Below are 13,761 nucleotides of genomic sequence, written 5' to 3' on the forward strand. Positions count from 1 at the left end.
ACACCACAGGGATGCGTACTCAGTCCGCTCCTTTATATTCTCTACACGTACGATTGTGTCGCTGCTCACCCTAGTAATAGGGTTGTCAAATTTGCAGGATAAAGGGAAGTCTTCTTTCTACACATAACTGTTAGTCTCTTTCTGCATAAAACTGCTCCATTTTGGGGAAGTTTTGCTCCTCTTTTTTCTTGCTTTTTAAGAAGTCTTGCTCATAGGTTTTTCCCTGCCTTTGCACACACTGTTACGAACCTGCTCTTCACGCCTAGCTGACCACATCCACAGAACTTGATTGTTACATTGTCTCATGCTATGATCAATCATTAAGTAACAGACATCCCAAGCTCACGGAAAACAAACTGTACTTGCTCTCCATGCCTAGCTGACCATATCTACAGAACCCGATTGTTATATTGTTTGTGCCAATTAATCCTTAGTTACAATTCAGTTAGGAGGCTTCATGCCTGTCTAGTTCTAACTCCAATTCTCAGCCTTCTCTCCATCAATGATAAATGATCACATGTAATCCCCACCTTTCACATGTAATTCCCGCCTTAGTACTTATGTTAACCAATCACAAGTTTCTGTGTGTATGTATCAACCAATCAGCCACAGGCACACTTTGGCAATGCTTGTAATATTCAATAAAAGAGGCTCTCAGGGTCCGCCCAGACAGACGCCTAGCTACACCTGCCTCTCTCGTCTCCCATGATTTTTCATTCCTACATCTGGTGACCCACGACGTGCCAGATCCCTTGCGCAGCCGAAGCAGTCAGCCAGCCTCATACTTCACTCGACTGGAGAAGTCTTAGCCGGCTACACCGTGAGTATGGGGGGGGAGCTTACAAAGTCCCAGAAAGTGCATGCTACTGAACTGTTTCATTTAGTCAGACAGAGAGGTGCAGGTGCTCATGCTTCTTTAAAGGAAATTGAACGTCTGCTATGCGAGATTGCATTCCAATGCCCCTGGTACCCTGAGGCAGGTTCCTTGGGGGTAGAGGCCTGGCAAAAGATTGGAAAAACCTTTTTTGAAGAACCCAGGGCTCCTATCCAATGTCTGCTGACTTGGCAGAGGTGTGCAGATGCCGTGGCAAAATTTGGACCTCAGGCGTCCCAGGCGTCTCCCTCGGCCCCTGCATCTCTGTCTGTTAGAGACAACCCCCCTCCTTATCCCAAGCTTTTGCCTCCTGCACAATCCTGCCAATCCTTCCCTCCTTTGCCTGCTTCCAACCCATCCACCCCCTCTTCCCCCCCTCCTGCATCTGCTCATACAGGAGCTGTGCCCACCCCCATCCCCCCTTCCCTCCCTCCTGTGTTTCCTTTGCCTGCATCTCAGCCAACATCCACTTCCCCCCCTCTTTCTCCCCCCCTCTTTCTTCCCTCCCTCCTTCCACCCCTCCCTTGCCTGCCTCAGCTCCTGCCTGTTTCACGGGAGCTGTTCGTGTTGCACTTTCCCAGGCAAGGCAGAAAGGGCTCCTATCCTTAGAGGAAGAGTCTGAGTGGGCTGGGGTGTTGCCATCTGCTTTCCCTATTTCTTATGCAAACCCAGGCACAGCACAACAACAGGTGCTATATGAAACCCTTTCTTATTCTGTAATGCGAGAATTAAGAAGGGCCATTGTTGATTCTGGTCTCAAATCCTCCTATGTAACAGGAATGCTGGAGGGAATAGCAAATGGTTATACGATGCTACCGCAGGATTGGAAGGATCTTATGCGTATGCTTTTGTCCCCTGCTCAGTATGTAGTTTTTGACAGTGAATTTAAACATAACGCCTCAACCCTGTCTGATCCACAGCATACAGCCAATGAACTTTATGGTGCTGGTCCATTTGACAATATAGCAGCCCAGGCAACGCTGACACCTGCACATTTCAGTCGCACTGCGACCTGTGTACAGCGCGCCTTTCGGAAAGTCCCTGTATCAGGGCAACCACAGAGCTCCTTTGTCAATATTAAGCAACAACATTCGGAGCCTTACCATCAATTTATAGATAGATTAAAAGAAGCAGTTACTCGGCAGATTGATAACACCACAGCTCAGAATGAGTTGATGAAAAAATTGGCTTTTGAGAATTCTAACACAGATTGCAAAAAAGTTCTACAGTCCGTCATCCAACGTGTTAAATATGACCTGGCAGATATGATAAAAGCATGTGCGGATGTTGGAAGCCAGAGTCATGCGATGTCCTTGCTTGCCGGTGCCATCCAGGCTGGCAATAAGCCAACTGGTAACTGTTTTAACTGTAAGCGCCCAGGACATTTTGCAAAAGAATGCAGAGCACCTGGTGGTGGGGCGCACAGGAATGGTGATGCCAACAAGGCTAAACCTTCCAAGAAATGCCCAAAGTGCGGTAAAGGCTATCATTGGGCAAATCAGTGCAGGAGTTCAGGAAACTCCTTAGGGGCCCCACTCCCGGGCCAGGACAAATAGGGAGGCCCCCCCCCCCCCGCCGTTAGTCTCCACTATTAAAACCATCTCAAAGGATACACGCTCTGATTTTACCATCGACTTAATTAATCAAAAAACCAAAGACACTGTTTTACCTGGTGAAATTGTGCTTATGACCACCCAATTACCTCCTAAAGTCGCAGGCTTAATTTTACCCAAATTTTCTGCGGCCAAAGAAGGAATCCAGGTTATTCCTGGCGTTCTGGATCCTGACTATGTGGGCACAATAATGGTTCAGTTTTGGAGCCATATGCCCATGCAATTAAAAAAGGGTGAGTCTTGGGCGCATTTGGTGGTGCTCCCTTCTCATCCTACTGCTTCCATTATGGATATTAATTTGCACGAGCTTTCTTTTGTCCCTCCACAGCTTTTAGCTGTTATCCAGCGGATTGGTCATCAGAAACTTCTTCGTAAGTATAAAATCAATGGAAAAGTTCTGGAAGGCTTGATTGACACAGGCGCAGATATTTCTACAGTGGCTGCCTGTTTCTCTGCCTGATAGTTCTGAAACCATTGCATACATCCAGCCCTGTGTGCTGAAAATCCACCTCAACCTGTGGGGAAGAGATTTACTGCAACAATTACAAGCTACCATTCAATTTAATGAGTAAGCTTGCACTTCCCCTCAACTGGAACTCTTCTGGTTGTGTCCTGGCTATACGTTTAATTACATTCCAGCAAACATCAGCCATGGCACACCTTGCTGTTTAAGCCGTTTGTCCATCATTTTACCCAAGAAACACCATTTATCCTGCTCTTGATATCGCTGCTCTGTGAAATTGACTAACAATTGTGATGCTTTTGTCTCCTTTTTCAGTAGGTCTGAATATATCTCTTTAGTTGTTTCTCTCTTAGGAGTTCCTGGATTGGCTGTACGGAATCGTATGAACGTTAATTCTTCAGCTTGTTCTGCAGAAAAAGCCCTGAATTTTACTTCAGAAGCTCTTCACCTTTTGAATAAAGAACAGAGTGGACTACATAATGGACTTTTACAAAATTGTGCTATTGATTATCTATTGATGATTCATCATTATGGATGTGAACAAGTTGACAACATGTGTTGTTTTAATATTACTGATAATTCCAAAGCCATCCAAAAGCAGATCTCTCATTTGCAAAATCTTACACATCACATTAAACAGGACGTTGGTTTTCCTGGCCTCTGGGGTTCTTTCACCCAGTGGCTTACTGCTTGGCTACCTAATCTTACTTGGCTTCGTAATCTCTTTCAATACGTCCTTGTCATTATATGCATCTTAATTTTGTTATGTTGCTTCCTTCAATGCATTCCTGGCCTCATAAGCCTTTTCTCTCGGCTTCTCTCTCCCCCTCAACCACCTAATAAACTTCTCGCCGCCTACTTTGCGAAATGGCAACACCAACAGTAAACCTAAGGTGAGATGTGGACGGGCTTATTTTGGGCATGTGTTGGCAAACCACGTATCCCGAAGTATTCTTGTCCCATCGATCCTGGACGGACTTATTTTGGGCATTTGTTGGCACACCACTAATCCTGAAATATTTTTGCCTTATCTACCCAGAATGCCTCGCAAACAAGAAAAGAAAGGGGGAGATAAAGGGAAGTCTTCTTTCTGCACATAACTGTTAGTCTCTTTCTGCACAAAACTGCTCCATTTTGGGGAAGTTTTGCTCCTCTTTTTCTCTTGCTTTTTAAGAAGTCTTGCTCATAGGTTTTTCCCTGCCTTTGCACACACTGTTACGAACCTGCTCTTCACGCCTAGCTGACCACATCCACAGAACTTGATTGTTACATTGTCTCATGCTATGATCAATCATTAAGTAACAGACATCCCAAGCTCACGGAAAACAAACTGTACTTGCTCTCCATGCCTAGCTGACCATATCTACAGAACCCGATTGTTATATTGTTTGTGCCAATTAATCCTTAGTTACAATTCAGTTAGGAGGCTTCATGCCTGTCTAGTTCTAACTCCGATTCTCAGCCTTCTCTCCATCAATGATAAATGATCACATGTAATCCCCACCTTTCACATGTAATTCCCGCCTTAGTACTTATGTTAACCAATCACAAGTTTCTGTGTGTATGTATCAACCAATCAGCCACAGGCACACTTTGGCAATGCTTGTAATATTCAATAAAAGAGGCTCTCAGGGTCCGCCCAGACAGACGCCTAGCTACACCTGCCTCTCTCGTCTCCCATGATTTTTCATTCCTACAGCAGATGACACAACCGTGATTGGGCTCATCTCTGAAAGGGAGGGTGAAACGGACTATAGAGATGAGGTGGAGCGGCTGACAGAGTGGTGCAGAGCTAACAACTTGCTCATAAATACAAGGAAGACAAAGGAGCTTGTGGTGGACTTCAGGAGACAGAAGAGCAATGTCCAGCCACTTTTGATTGATGGGGTCTGTGTGGAGAGGGTAGCAACGTTCAGATTTTGGGGCATTGAATTACAAGAGGATCTGTCCTGGAGTGTCAACACAAGGGGGCTTGTGAAGAAGGCGCAGCAGAGACTGTTCTTTTTGAGAATTCTAAGGAAAAACCATCTTCCGCAGAAACTGCTGCTTGCCTTCTATCACTGTGCCATTGAGAGCGTGCTCACTTATGGCATATGTGTGTGGTACGGAAGCTGTACTACCCGGGACAGGTTGGGGTTGTGCAGAGTTGTTAAGGCAGCAGAGAGCATTGTTGGCTGCCCACTCTCCACCTTAGAGCAGATTTATGCCACAAGGTGCCATAGGAAGGCACTGGACATAGTAAAAGATCCATCGCATCCTGGTCACTGTCTCTTCGAGCTCCTGCCGTCGGGACGGAGATACAGGACGATGAAGACAAGAACAAGCAGAGCGATCTCGGCCCTGAATGGGAAGCCTGGACTTTGAAAGTCATCTAATCTTCCTTGCTGTATTATACTGTATTGTTTTAATTAGTGTTTTTATAGTTGTTTTGATTTTGTGTGGAGTGCCCTACCTGGGTGGATGGAGCAGCCAAGTAATTTCGTTGTCCCCGAGAGGGGGCAATGACAATAAAGATATTATTATTATTATTATTATTATTATTATTATTATTATTATTATTATCTCCCTCTTGTGTGTGGATTGTACTGTTTTGGCTACGTAAGAACTGGCAACTGGAGAATGGAGTTTGGTATTAAGTCTATTTATGCAATTGGCGTCCTATCTGTTTCGTTGCATTCCTAGTTGAAATATGTGTTACCTGAAAACTTTGACTGAGGGGAGTGGGCCTCACAAACAAGAATCATTGCTTGACGTGCATTAAAAAAAAAGTCCTACAGTAACTAATAGCTTTTGGGTCATTCTACCATTCTACAGAGCCTAGGGCTTGCCGATCAGAAGGTTGGCGGTTTGAATCCCCGCGACAGGATGAGCTCCCATTGCTTGGTCCCAGCTCCTGCCAACCTAGCAGTTCGAAAGCATGTCAAAGTGCAAGTAGATAAATAGGTACTGCTCCGGTGGGAAGGTAAACAGCATTTCCGTGCACTGCTCTGGTTCGCCAGAAGCGGCTTTCATGCTGGCCACATGACCCGGAAGCTGTATGCCGGCTCCCTTGGCCAGTAAAGCGAGATGAGCGCCGCAACCCCAGAGTGGTTTGCGACTGGGGCCCCTTTACCTTTACCTTACCATTCTGTACCATTCTGCAGTACCGTCTTATTTTATAGTACAGTATATTGATTATTGCTTTCATTTTATGGATCAATGGTCTCGTTAGATAGTAAAATCCATGTTAAATTGCTGTATTAGGGGTTGTTTTTAAAAGTCTGGAACGGATTAATCCATTTTGCATTACTTTCTATGAGAAAGCGCACCTTGGTTTTAGAACGCTTTGGTTTTGGAACTGACTTCTGGAACGGGTTAAATTTGAGAACCAAGGTACCACTGCATATAGTTTTAAAGTCCTGTACACAACTTTTAGAGTATACTTGTGGAACAATATTGCTATTTATTTCCCCCTCAAATTTCATATAAGCAGACGTAGTCAACATGGTTGACTTTGTTGGCCAAGGATCACATACCTCAGAGGAAGGGTTTGCATATAAATAGTGCGCTGGGCCCAGAAGACCTGAGCATTGCTCCTAAGAGCAGCAGAGCATTAATGCCATAAATGCCAACCACAAAGCAATGTAAAGGTAAAGGGACCCCTGACCATTAGGTCCAGTTGCAACCGACTCTGGGGTTGTGGCGCTCATCTCGCTTTGCTGGCCGAGGGAGCCAGCATACAGCTTCCAGGTCATGTGGCCAGCATGACTAAGCTGCTTCTGGCAAACTAGAGCAGTGCACAGAAAGGCCGTTTACCTTCCTGCTGGAGCGGTCCCTATTTATCTACTTGCACTTTGACGTGCTTTCGAACTGCTAGGTTGGCAGGAGCAGGGACTGAGCAACGGGAGCTCACCCTGCCACGGGGATTCAAACCGCCGACCTTCTGATCGGCAAGCCCTAGGCTCTGTGGTTTAACCCACAGCTCCACCCGCGTCCCTTTACAAAGCAATGTAATGCCCCTCGGATGACATTCTGAATCCCTTCTAGCCCCTGAACCCTTTTCTTCCATGTGATCCTCCCTCTCCCCACCACTAAAAAAGGGGAGAAGGTTATGGGTAGGCAAACTAAGGCCCGGGGGCTGTATCCGGCCCAATCGCCTTCTAAATCTAGCCCGTGGATGGTCCAAGAATCAGCGTGTTTTTACATGAGTAGAATGTGCCCTTTTATTTAAAATGCATCTCTGGGTTATTTGTGGGGCATAGGAATTCGTTCATTTTTTTTTTTCCAAAATATAGTCCGGCTCCCCACAAGGTCTGAGGGACAGTGGACTGGTCCCCTGCTGAAAAAGTTTGCTGACCCCTGGTTTAGGGAGACACAAGTTGCATTAAGCCAATGGTGGTGGTATGCATAAATTGTAAATGCCTGCAAAATCACACATGCGATTAAACCCAAAGAAATCTAAATCCAGACACCTAAATCTAAAGAAGACCTCTTTAGGCTTGATGCATTTTATTAGCAATTTTATTATAGTTTTCTAAATATTATACAATATGATACAACCAAATGTTCTGAAGGCTTGACGTCCTGCCACAAGCAACTGCAACTAAGGTCACACCAGATACTTGTAGTGCTTTAACCATCAACTTCCCACTCCCCCCCCCAAAAAAAAGAATCCCGAGAACCATAACTGAACCCCAACAGAGCTAAAATTCCCAGCACCCTTAGCAAACTACAGTTCCCAGAATCCTTTGGCGGAAGTGTTGTGCTTTAAATATATAACGTGGATGTGATCCCACAGAAAATATCCAGAGTCCACAGCACAAGTAGACATTTATATCTGTTCTATCACACTTCAGAAAGAGGTAAGGCTTGATGTTTGGTTTATGATACACTTGGATTTTACAAGACACCTTTGCCCTGATCCATTGCACCTACTATTCTGGGAATGGGAGCTCCAAATATGTACACAGCCTAAGCCTAAGGCTTCTGCTGCTGCCACACCGCCGGAGCACAATTTCTGTTCTCATCCTGAAGCAAAGTTCTTAACCCGAGGTACTATTTCTGGGTTAGCAGAGTCTGTAACCTGAAGTGTATGTAACCTGAAGCGTATGTAACCCGAGGTACCACTGTATAGGGTACCTACATTCTGCATGGACTGGTTGCATGGCAACACATGCAAATTGCTTTAGATACCTATTAGGTCCATAAATTACCATATAGCATATATTCAACACAAAAAACAGCGACCATTTGTTGTTGACAAAGGACAGCTGGACATAGAAAGGGCCCCATTACCTTCTGTAGCTAAGGGCCTCATCAAACCTAAATCTGGTGCCGATTAGCTCCCTCCATTGAAGTGAATGGGCCTACTGAGAATATGCTGGGCCTTTGCTTGTGCTCTTGGATCAGCGGAGAATTCACGAATGCTGGAAAATGAAGAGTTATGCACATTTGCGATGCTTCAGTTTCTGCGTTGCCAGGGTCAGCCTGTAATCCCACTTCTGCCAGTGATACACTTGGTTGACAACGATGTTCATTTCCTCGGTGGTCCCCACAATGAGATATACCTTGGGACGGTGGGCATGGACCAGTTGCCGAGTACAGTTTTCATTGATCAGAAACCACTGCTTAATCACACTGCGAGCATCGAAAGGCAAGAGCGACCCCTGGTTAATGAATTCCACCTGGCAGTCAATGTCATATTCCTGAGCACCGAAGGCAGGCCGTTTCCTGGACAGTTTCACCTTTGCGGCTGCAAAGAGAGAAAGAATAATAATGTGTGTGTGTGTGTGTGTGTGTGTGTGTGTGTGTGTGCCGCTTCTCCTGTATTAATATAGCAAATAAAAGAGTAGATGTTGTAGAATCTAGCAAACCCCATCGCAGGGATGCCTCCATCCTAACTGTGTCAATAATAACTTACCAAAATTGCCGATACAAAAAATGTCCAGCACTTTCCTGCGCGTCAAGAGCTCATCAATGGCCGGGCAAGTCTGGCAGATAGGCTTTGGAAAGGCTGGTGGTAAGAGGAGAAAAATCCAATTTGTCACGGGGGCAGGCACTTGATTCCCACAGAAAATAAACCTGTCATGTCTGGAGATCTCCTGAAGAATTTTCAGACATTTTTTGACAACTTGGAAGATAAAGCTGAGCTCAGGGCTCTGTATATAAGAAATAAGCCCTTAGAATCATAGAATTGTAGAGTTGGAAGGGACCATGAGGGTCAGTCTAGTCCGACCCGTTGCAGTGCAGAAATTTTTGGTCCAACGTGGGGCTCGAATCCATTGCCCTGAGATTAAGAAGCTCATGTTCTGCCGACAAAGCTATTCCAGTCAAATAGAACGCTTCAGCAGGACGCCGTATGTGCCAATTGTTATATCTTAGGAATTATATCCAACAGCACAATTCTTTTTTTTTTAGATTAAAAGGCATTTTATTTATTTTTATTATTTCGAAAAAGTAACAATCATAAATAAATAAGAATAAAAAATGTGCACCCCACCACCAAGACCATTCCATTGTAACTATCCAACCTCCCAAAATTTCAACACCTCCTGCAATGGTTTGATCCCTTTTCGTTTTAACAGTACAGTGGTACCTCGGGTTAAGTACTTAATTCGTTCCGGAGGTCCATACTTAACCTGAAACTGTTCTTAACCTGAAGCACCACTTTAGCTAATGGGGCCTCCTGCTGCTGCCACGCGATTTCTGTTCTCATCCTGAAGCAAAGTTCTTAACCTGAAGCACTATTTCTGGGTTAGCGGAGTCTATAACCTGAAGCGTATGTATCCTGAAGTGTATGTAACCCGAGCTACCGCTGTACAAATTCTACAAACACCCACCATATCTCCTCAAAATAATTTCTGCTGCGTATTCCCCGTCTTACTTTAACGGCACATGTTAATTTATCATTCGTAGCTATATCCTACACCTCGTTATGCCATTCTCCCATTTTATATTCTGCTTGCCCCTTCCACTTCCTGGCTATCGTAATTTGTGCAGCTGTCAATAAGTTTGTCAGCAAGTCCTTCATAGCCTGCGAACCTTCCACCCCACCGTAAATGGATAATAATGCTACCTCTGGACTTTTGGTCAGCTTTAACCCAGTGATTTCCAACAGCACAATTCTAACCATGTATACTCTACACAGAACTAAGTTCCATTAAATCCAGTGGAGCTTTCTCCCAGGTAAGTGAGGTTGAATCCTGACAAGACAGAAGTACTGCTTTGGGGGGGGCAGGAGGCGGGCGGATGTGGGGGACTCCCTGGTCCTGAATGGGGTAACTGTGCCCCTGAAGGACCAGGTGCGCAGCCTGGGAGTCATTTTGGACTCACAGCTGTCCATGGAGGCGCAGGTTAATTCTGTGTCCAGGGCAGGTGTCTACCAGCTCCATCTGGTATGCAGGATGAGACCCTACCTGCCCGCAGACTGTCTCGCCAGAGTGCTGCATGCTCTAGTTATCTCCCACTTGGATTACTGCAATGCGCTCTATGTGGGGCTACCTTTGAAGGTGACCCGGAAAGTGGGAGAGCACATTTTTAAAAAATATTAAAATGAAATTTTAAATGCAACAGAAAGCTAGCAAGCAAGAACAGAGAGGATGAGACTAGACCCACTCTCTCTAGGACAGGTGATGCTGCCAGCCTGCTGTGGGTCTGGGGACCTCAAGAGGAGAATGGTAGGATATGAATGTACCAGTGTGTGAAACAATGGTATCTGGTGCCCAATAAAACTGGCAGCACAGAAGCCAGGGAGGCCGTCAGTAAGCAGAGCCAGAGCAAGAGAAAACCAATTCTACTTTTGACCCCCTTCTCCTTTCCTGGTAAGTTCTGCAAGGGCAACAATGAGGACATGCCTCCCCCCACTAGACTCGTCGCAAGGACATGCAACCCAAACCCCCATATAAAGCTGTACCTCCGAGACCTCGCTTAGCATCTTTGCCGAGGGATGCAAGACACGTGTCCTCATCTGCGGGGAACCGATCGCAGTCCAAACTGCCGGGCCAGGGGCGTCCTTGGCATTGCAAGACGGGAGCGCAGCTGTCGCGGACCGCAACGCACATGCTCCTGCAAGGCTGGATGAAGCTGTCGGGGAAGCAGGGCAGCTCTTAGGAGCAAAACACGCAGGCACGCTGTGCACGTCTGAAAGGGCAGCGAGGGGGGCCGCCCGTCGGAGAGACGGCTTCGAGGAAGAAGAATAGGCCTTCCTTCCCCATTTCCTCCCCAAGTCGAGGGCAGCCACCAGCCGTGCTGTCGGCGCCCTTCTCCCCCCAAGGCCTCGCATCCCCCGAGTTGAACGTGTGAACGGCCCACGCGGGTCCGGCCGCGGGTACTCACGTGTCCAAGCACACGGGGGCGAAGAGCGAGCAGAGGAAGATCCCCGCGTGCGGGTGGCAGCCGGTGCTGACGAGGCGCTGCCACGCGGCGGCTTTCCGCACGACCTGGGGCAAACCGACGTGACCCAGGAGGTTAGGCAGCCTCATCTCCGAGTAGCCGATGTCGTGGCACATGGCCATGTCCGTGGGGATGGAGACGCACTTGGTGGATAAGCCCAGGTCCAGCCCCGCCGCCCGGCGCAGGGCGAAAGCCAGCAGGACGGCCGCGGGGAGCATCGCTGGCGCCTCCGTAACGTCAGGATGCCTCGCAGAGTCAAAGGTCTCTTTGCAGAGCTGAGCAAACCTCGGCAGGGTGTGGGGCGCTTTATATCTGCACGACCCCCACCCGCCAACCCCCAGGGCTCTGCTCCTTTTATCTGATGGAAACCCCCAAGGGGGAAAAAAGGTGTTTGCTTATAGCCCATTTAAGTGTTTTGATGGGATTAGTGGTTCCCAAAGGGTGTGAATGGCAAAGAAACATTCAAACATTTCAGTGCGTCAAGAACAGAAAAGAGAAGCTGCTCAAACCTGAAGACCTCTTGACCAAAGCGCCTTTATAATTCTTGATTCTTTTATAGTGAGATGTTTCCAATGACTGACCTGAATGTCTTACGTATTCTAAAGAGGAAATCCTTCATTTTTTTAAAAAATGGTGGAATAAAACTGCATTGCTTTTTATTGGACACTTTGGTTTTTAAATGAGCTGATGGAGTAGACAGCCACCCAAAAACGACAGGCGTTTGCTTGGATTGCTGCTAAGGAGGATGATATTCGAAGAGGGGGTGGGAAGGGAAAAAAAAGGGGTTCTGCCTTCTGCACTTCTGGGGTCTCTGGTTTTCGCTAGCCTGCTTCTCAGACCTTCCTAGTTTGCAACCTGGTCCATTTTTAGGCAAGCTGCTTCTCAGACCTTCCTAGTTTGCAACCTGGTCCATTTTTAAGAAAACACTTTGTATAAGTGCTTTTATGTGTCTTAATTTTTAAATAAAATGCGGTCAGCTGCAGGGGGGAAAGCAAAAGAGAAAGGCTTCTTTGTGTTGATGAGTAAAGGTAAAGGTAAAGGTACTCCTGACCATTAGGTCCAGTCGCGGACGACTGTGGGGTTGCGCGCTCATCTCGCTCTATAGGCCGAGGGAGCTGGCGTTTGTCCGCAGACAGCTTCCAGCTCTGGCAAACCAGAGCAGTGCATGGAAACACCATTTACCTTCCCGCCGGAGCGGTACCTATTTATCTACTTGCACTTTGATGTGCTTTTGAACTGCTAGGTTGGCAGGAGCTGGGACCAAACAATGGGAGCTCACCTCATCGCGGGGATTCGAACTGCCGACCTTCTGATTGGCAAGCCCTAGGCTCTGTAGTTTAGACCACAGCGCCACCCGCATCCCTGTGTTGATGAGAGTTTGTCTCAAATTAGACCTAATCTTCTTCTTCTTCTTTGGCAATCACTCATGGCTGTGTAAGATTGTCTTCCATGAAAGTGGTCTCAACAGTGAGTCCGTAAGTGACTGTGGAGGCCAATTCTGGATCCACATGTCCTTCCACAGTGGGGACATAGGTTTCCGGGCGGGAATTGATCACGGTGAGGGTTTGCCAAACGTTCCTTCCTTTTTATTATTTTATCTTATATTTTGGAAATGTACATCCAGTTTTTTCCTTTAAATTTTTTTGGGGCCCCCAAGAGAGTGGGGCCCCAAGCTTTTGCTTGTTTGGCTTATACGTAAATCTGGCACTGATTTTGGGAATAATTCATGTTCTTATATAGCTGCATAGGTTGTTTTTTTATAAAGCAGTTGTGTCCTCTGTTATAAATTAAGCACTGCTAGGAGTTGTTCCTTTTTGTTTTCCAATGTATTTCTTAACAATAAAAAATGGGTGTGGCACCAGCAAATTTTTATTCTGGAAGAGGTTTGAGAGCCACCGGATTGTGTCCATGTGGTGGACACAAGGTCCCTGGGTGGGTGTTAATGAACATTTTGGGGGTTTTTTTGCAGGTGCAACTTGCAAAGGTGTGAGGAGGGGATTCTGCCAGGGAATTCTGCAAATGAAGTGTGAAGCTAAGGCAGACTCCTGGGAAAAGGGTGTGAGGAGCAGACAGCCTGTCTCCTTGTGGCCTGGGTTTGTCAGCATGGCTTCAGACATGGCTGGTGTAGCCGAAAAGACAGACAAGACAGATGAGATGGATCCCCAAGAGAAAATGTTTTGGTTTTGTCAATTGCCTCCTGGCGCTTGCTCGCCTCAGAAGTGTGTAGGAAGACTTTTCTTGGTGAGGTAAAGGGCTAGAAATCAGATTAGCTTGTCTGTCAAAAGAGCTGCCTAATTTCTAAAGAAATTGGGCCCCAGAAGCCGCCTAGAATCGTAAGATTTTATTGATAATGGAAATGTGTCGACTTTGCAGAAGTTGAAGTGGATGAAAGGAGACAGCTTCATTTTCCTCATTTCCCATATGCGAGTTTGAATGTTTAA

At 46.5% G+C, this 13,761-nt stretch overlaps 1 protein-coding gene across 1 annotated transcript; it reads right to left on the reverse strand.

Annotated features, from left to right (window-relative positions):
- Nucleotides 1-7,949: 7,949 nt before the first annotated feature.
- Nucleotides 7,950-11,562, reverse strand: LOC310688193 (secreted frizzled-related protein 2-like). The gene is made up of 4 exons (XM_083464322.1): nucleotides 11,264-11,562; nucleotides 10,842-11,011; nucleotides 8,850-8,942; nucleotides 7,950-8,681 (listed from the first exon to the last, which is right to left on the reverse strand). The coding sequence occupies exons 1-4, from the start codon at nucleotides 11,536-11,538 to the stop codon at nucleotides 8,371-8,373; spliced, it is 849 nt and encodes a 282-aa protein (XP_083320448.1). The 5' UTR covers nucleotides 11,539-11,562; the 3' UTR covers nucleotides 7,950-8,370.
- Between the last annotated feature and the right edge of the window lie 2,199 nt (nucleotides 11,563-13,761).

This window comes from Podarcis liolepis (genome assembly GCF_965112155.1).
Source record: "Podarcis liolepis genome assembly, chromosome: 10".
NCBI classification, from domain to species: domain Eukaryota; kingdom Metazoa; phylum Chordata; class Lepidosauria; order Squamata; family Lacertidae; genus Podarcis; species Podarcis liolepis.